General features: G+C 35.5%; 1 protein-coding gene across 1 annotated transcript in view; it reads left to right on the top strand.

Moving 5' to 3' along the window:
• LOC107582710 (membrane-associated progesterone receptor component 2) overlaps nt 1–3,451 on the top strand; it is a 12,335-nt gene extending 8,884 nt beyond the window's left edge. Inside the window, exon 3 of the mRNA XM_016268653.1 lies at nt 2,879–3,451. Coding sequence (XP_016124139.1) covers nt 2,879–2,976 — 98 coding nt within the window. The 3' untranslated portion in view covers nt 2,977–3,451. The remainder of the gene's footprint in view (nt 1–2,878) is intronic.
• The last annotated feature ends 2,886 nt before the right edge of the window (nt 3,452–6,337 follow it).

The following is a 6,337-nucleotide window of genomic DNA, read 5'->3' as shown; positions in this document are numbered from 1 at the left end:
TTTTGTTTTAGTCTTAAAAAGTGATAGGTGTGTAGATCAAAAAACGGACCGAATTAGCATGCCCTGCTGTAAATTTTGACCAGTTAATGAAAAACAAGCTTATGTGGATTCTACACATTTAAACAATAAGGTATCTAGTATTATTTATGGAGCAGATAAATACATATAATCACTTATTAATCAATTATCATTTTGACTTGACCCTTTTCTTTATTTAAAAGCTGAAATGTGAGGTTTACCTTTTTATGAAACTTTTTCAAAGCTTTATTTGAACATTTACATTAGATATTTGAACACGCTATTAGATAAACTGTTGTCAGTCATGTTGTCATTTAAAATCCGGACATCATTGGCAATGTTATTGTTTTAGTTATGCAAACAAAAACTCATTTTATTTGTTGTTTGTTGATTTTAAATGTAAAACTTGAAGTGATTTATGTGTTGGTACTTTTTGAACATTTCCAGCACATTTTAACAATACCGTGATAATACTGATAACCGTGATCATTTTGGTCACTATAACCGTGATTAGAAATGTTCATACCGTTACATCCCTATATCGAAGTTAGAAATTCAAATATTGTGACAAAATTAATTTTGTAGGGTGCCACAAGTTTGTTAAAATTTCCAAAGGGTGCCGCGATTAAAAAAAAGTTTGGGAAACACTGCTCTAGATGATGAGTGACGGTGACCTTTAATTGTCTTGTTCACTCTTATAGATCAGAGAGCTATAAAAAATAAATGCCAATATATCTTTTTTTTCCTGCTCCATTATTCAGCGTTGGTGTGTCAGACGGTCTCTAAATGAGATAAGATTTTTAAAAAAAAGACTGGGTAGTCAGTACCACAAAATAAAGTAAAGAAAAGACTCAAAACAAATATAACATGAATCGAACGAATGATTCTTATGAGTTGCTCTTCTTAAAGTACTTATATGTGTATGTTGGGGAGAGTGACTTTTGTTCTGTAGCCACATTCAATGAGGTTTATTCTTGACTGCTCTAAACTGATTGTTTGATTTGGTGTAGCACAGTCTCATATCTCATATCTGTTTGTGTTGTTGTGTGCGAAATTAGATAATCTGCCTGACTCCCCTGTCACTATGTGTGGGGAAAATCAGGCATGTAATAATATAACAGATTAATGCTGCTTGACAGCTATGTTACTCTGGTGACAAAGCATAAGACTTTTCCACACTGCTTGTTTGCTTTGTTACTACCAGAGGTGAATTCATGCTTAACGCCTTATAAGAACCCTCTAAAAATAATTGGTAAAACATCTAGTTTAAAATTTAATATATATATATATATATACATAAAAAAAATTCAATGGCTGTCAAAGGCAACAGTGTTGTTTTTATAATATAGTTTTTATTCATATTTTGAATTTGCCTTTTTTATATATTTTTTTGTTTGAAATAGTTTTGATATGTGCTAATTTTTATTAGGTTTAGGTAAAATTAGTACTTCAAATTAAATTATTTTCATTAGTTGGCAAAGCTAAGTTTTTAACTTTTCATTTAATATTTATTAATTTATTAATATTTATTTTATTTTATTTAAAGCTGCAGTCCGTAACTATTTTTGGTTAAAAATTATCCAAAATCAATATTTGAGCAAGTACATAACCAGCCAATGTTCAAAACTATCGCCTTACTTTAGCCCGATTCACAACGGTTAGCTTATAATAATGTTTTCTAATTTGAGTTGAACGGGTAGGTTTTCGTGGGAAATTCGAGCATGGCACTGCGTCATTACGTCACGTCTGTAAACATAAAGAAGTTGTCCCAGCTACTAGGCTATCGCATGTGAGGATCCTGCAGGTGGCCGATCGTTTTATAGCCTTTTCTCACAGCAGCCAAAATAAATAAATGTATAATTTTGATGGCGGATTGTAATCCAGAAAGGATTATGTGTTTATGAAACCCATGTGAATGAAATTAAATTATATTCCAGTTATAAATGTGCTTCTGATTACAGATAACCTGGGATTACAAAGATTTGTATTTTAAAGAAAACCAGTTCGAAGAGAGCATAATTTGCTTTTTGGGTTAAAAAAATTTCTTAATATGAAATTCGAAGAGTATGACAATTAGGTTAGACTGTGCAGAAATTGAAATCTACATGCTAATAAACACTATACTCGTCACCAATGCTGATGTTGTTAACATTAATCATTTGAGAATAAAGTATAACAATAATAATAATTTGAATGGTTTGATGTGATATGAGCTAACCGATCTTTAGATTTAATCACCATTGGTAGTGAGATTTATGGTAATGCTTTTTTCCTCAGTTGGTCAGAACAAACGTGGCAGACTTGTTACTTGTTCAGATGGCAAAATATGGTGAAATCCAAGGGTCATATTCCAAGACGTAGGCTAGAATCTGTGATTGCGAAGTACAGTAAATATCTGCCACACATACTCTTCAGAACATTAGATTCATCCGTGCTGGAGCCGTGTCGACTCTCAACCCAGGCAAGCTAGATAATTACACACCCAGCTGCAATTCCAGGTTTTCAAACAGAGATGGCGACAAAGAGGCTAAACTTACGGACTGCAGATTTAAGCTTTATTTCAAATAACAAAAAAATGCTTTTTAACAGTTTTAGTTTTGTTTTTGTTAAAAATAACACTGATGGAGAAAGATGGTATTTGCAGCCAAATGATGTTTTACAGCCAAAAGAGGCTAATAGGTCCATGCTAACTTCTCCCTGGTTGTAACTACCAAAGTTCAATGTCCAAATAAGAGTCCTTCCAAAAGTTTGTGCACAAGATAAATATACACACAATATGCATGACCAAGAAATAACATAAATGCAATTTAATTTTAAAATTGTTTTATTAATTATTTTTCCAATTGTTCCTCTCTCTTAGAGAAATATGACTACGTTGGCCGTTTGTTGAAGCCGGGAGATGAGCCGTCTGAGTACACAGATGAAGAGGACACGAAGGATCATCAAAAACACGAATGATCTGCTGATACATCACAGCAGCTGAAGCCCAGGACTGAGAAGGCCACCATCCAGAATAGTTAACCCCAGCAAGAAAACCCCCTCAGATCTGCCCTTTACCTTGGTTGTACCGTGTCCCCACTACTGCTCCACCACAGAGATAAACGCGTCTGTCTAAAAGCCCCCTGCTGTTCTGACTGTTCTTCTACCAAAACAGACCAATAGCCTGTCAGAGTTTCCTGTACTCTTCTTGTCTGTTCTTGATACCTTCTCCTTAATCCAGCTCCTTGCCCCCTCAATCTTCCTGTCCTACCTAAGCACTCAATTTATACCATCAAACACTATTTTATACCATAAACCACCAGTCCTGCACCCTAAATCATCAGTCATACAGTCTAAACCCTAAACCCTACAGTCCAATGGAAAGTGAAACGCACTTTATAGCATCCTGCACATTTGCGTGTTCAGACTTGGACTGACAATGTGAAGAGATAAATAAAAAGGAGGAAGGACAAAACACTGAATACACACATACTCACTTAATTTTCATTGGGAACTTCACCGTTCATGACCTCAAAGCTCACACACACATAGAACGGGGCAGATGCCTGGAGGTCATTACACAACAGGTTAAAAAACGCAACTGGGGTCTCTTTTCACCCCCCCACCCCCACTTAAGTGATACTTTTTGTTGTTTTTGTGTGCGTGATTATTGTACCACAACACAGATTTCATATACTTCTCAAGCATTTAAATCTCATGCTTATTCGTCGACTGAGAACGTTGTCATTTTAAATCAAAGTATGTCGAATGGATATGGTAACCAATCCAAAAGCCAGATTGTCTGCCATCAGCCAATCAGTCCAAAGGTTGGGAGGGTCTGGGTAAGTGGGTGCTCTTAGCAATGTTTGTATTGTGTGCACCACTAGTGTGTAGCCATTTTTGTCACAATGTGATTGTAAATCATTTGAGATGGGAAATGTTTGTGGGGGAGAGGGTATCCGTTAGCATTCTCGCCATAAAACTGTTGTTTTATTTGAACTGTGTAAATCTGAACAGCTGGTTGGGATGCAAAGGGAAGATCAGTTCGGTAGTTTAATTGGATCAGCTTGTCTGCTCATCGGTCAACAGAACTCTCCTTTCCCCTGTTAATGAAACAGTCAGCATAGTTATTGTGCCTTATTTCCGTTTAATTCTACTTCAGAATAGTCAAGAGATGTAGAAAGATACTGGTATGAAAACTAGAGGGAGAAAATGCAAAGATAAAACATGTTCCGCTCTGCCCTTTCCATAATATATACTCATAGGAGGTTTTTCAAAAGCCAAGGCATCTTTCCCCTCCATTTCCTCACAGTTCGTATGACGAGGTGTGCTCGCGTCTGTGAGCAGATTCCACACAAGAGGCTCGACCACCATTATCGTGACCTTGTATATAGACTTTATGAGCTATTTCAGTGTTACTGCCATATCTGCGCTGTTATTAAACTCCATGCACTGCTGTGTTGTGCTGGCCAAAAGATCCATTGCTCTTTCTGTTTCCATCTCTTTTTCCCCTCTTTTTTTTTGTTTTTGTTTTCTCTGCTGAATTTATTTTTAATTGTGGGTAATTTTCAAATCCACCCTTAAGTGTTATGTTTTGTTGTTCTTCTGGAGAGGGGAACTATGAGTTTGGAAGAATATTTTGACTTTGCTGAGGGGAGGGGGATGAGGCAAAATTCCAAAATTGTGGATTCTGTAAATATGTGTATCATTTTATTAAAGCATGTGCAGCAAACAGTGAGGTAATGCTGGCTCTCACGTCATGTATTTAAATGGAGTTTGCAAGGATGTGTGTGTGTGCTGGGTGGGTGGGTGGGGGGGGGGGAAGAACGTGAACTTGTTGTTGCAGAAATAAATACATTTGGTTAATAACTACTGTTATCTTCTGCCCCTCTGTTGTGTCATCTTAAGTGCAAAAATAGGCATTGTCTCACAAAGGATATTATTTTTAAAAAAATGTTTTTAAAAACTCTAAAAGTTGAAGCGGGGACTGTAACTTCTGAAATGTAAGATGTGTTGAGAAACCACTAGGCTAATTTGTTTACTAAATTTACTTCTATGGATCGTGTCATTCTAGCACTGTTTTTATTGGGTACTTCCATACAGCATTTAGCTGTGTGAATGATGTGGTGAAGGAATAAGGGAGGAAGTTTGTGGTTGGTTGAGGAATTTGTCATGTTCCAGTTATAAATACTGAGAGTGCATATGCAAAAATGTAGCATAGAGTAATAGCAATAGTTTGTCCAGATAATTTTTATTGACTTGCAGACTTATAATTGTAAGCATGATTTATCAGTGTGAAATGTCACACAATCTTATTAGAGCTGAAAACAATTTACTCAAGGTAATTTATCAATAATGTGCGCCTCACACGCCATTTACACAATCAGCAATGAAACCGATTTAGTTTACAGTTTCACAGCTCAGACTATGTAATTCAGCTCTCCCAGTTATGAACTTTGTATCTTAAAAAAAATTAATATGTTTGTGTTGGTTTTAAATATTTATTTTTTATAAAGGGGTAGGCTACATCAGACTTTCCTCAGACTTCCTGGAAGATGATTTCATTAAGGACTTTATTTAGTTTATTATAAAAATTACAAAACACTTAACAGCATAGAGATTGAAATAGTTCGCCATTAACCGCCAGATGTCACTGAATCCCTTATGGTCCTCTGAGGTATGTACCGGTGATGGGATTACCGAGTCATTTCCGCGAATCGGTTCTTACAGTTCGGTTCAAAATTCCAGTGATCATTCCAGCATGTCAAAGTACCTGCTATAAAGCGTTCCAGTAAAGCCATATGTAGGCACTTACAGGTGCATCTCAATAAATTAGAATGTCGTGGAAAAGTTCATTTATTTCAGTAATTCAACTCAAATTGTGAAACTCGTGTATTAAATAAATTCAATGCACACAGACTGAAGTAGTTTAAGTCTTTGGTTCTTTTAATTGTGATGATTTTGGCTCACATTTAACAAAAACCCACCAATTCACTATCTCAACAAATTAGAATACTTCATAAGACCAATAAAAAAAACATTTTTAGTGAATTGTTGGCCTTCTGGAAAGTATGTTCATTTACTGTTCATGTACTCAATACTTGGTAGGAGCTCCTTTTGCTTTAATTACTTACTGAATCTGTGTTTTTGTTTTTGTTTTTGTGAGTGAGATGAATTAATGCATATTCATATTTATTTTAGAACTACAGTAACATCTGATTTCTCTCAACATGGCAACACCAGAGCTGTCAGTCAATAAATTGGAAAAAAAGTAACTTGCGTTACTTATTTGAAAAAGTAACTCAGATATTCTCTTGTAAATGAAAAAGTAATGCGTTAC

Source organism: Sinocyclocheilus grahami, unplaced genomic scaffold (assembly GCF_001515645.1).
Source record: "Sinocyclocheilus grahami isolate Dianchi unplaced genomic scaffold, SAMN03320097.WGS_v1.1 scaffold4.1, whole genome shotgun sequence".
Taxonomy (NCBI): Eukaryota; Metazoa; Chordata; class Actinopteri; order Cypriniformes; family Cyprinidae; genus Sinocyclocheilus; species Sinocyclocheilus grahami.
Note: the sequence above shows the minus strand (reverse complement) of the source record. Positions and strands in the feature narration are given on the sequence as shown.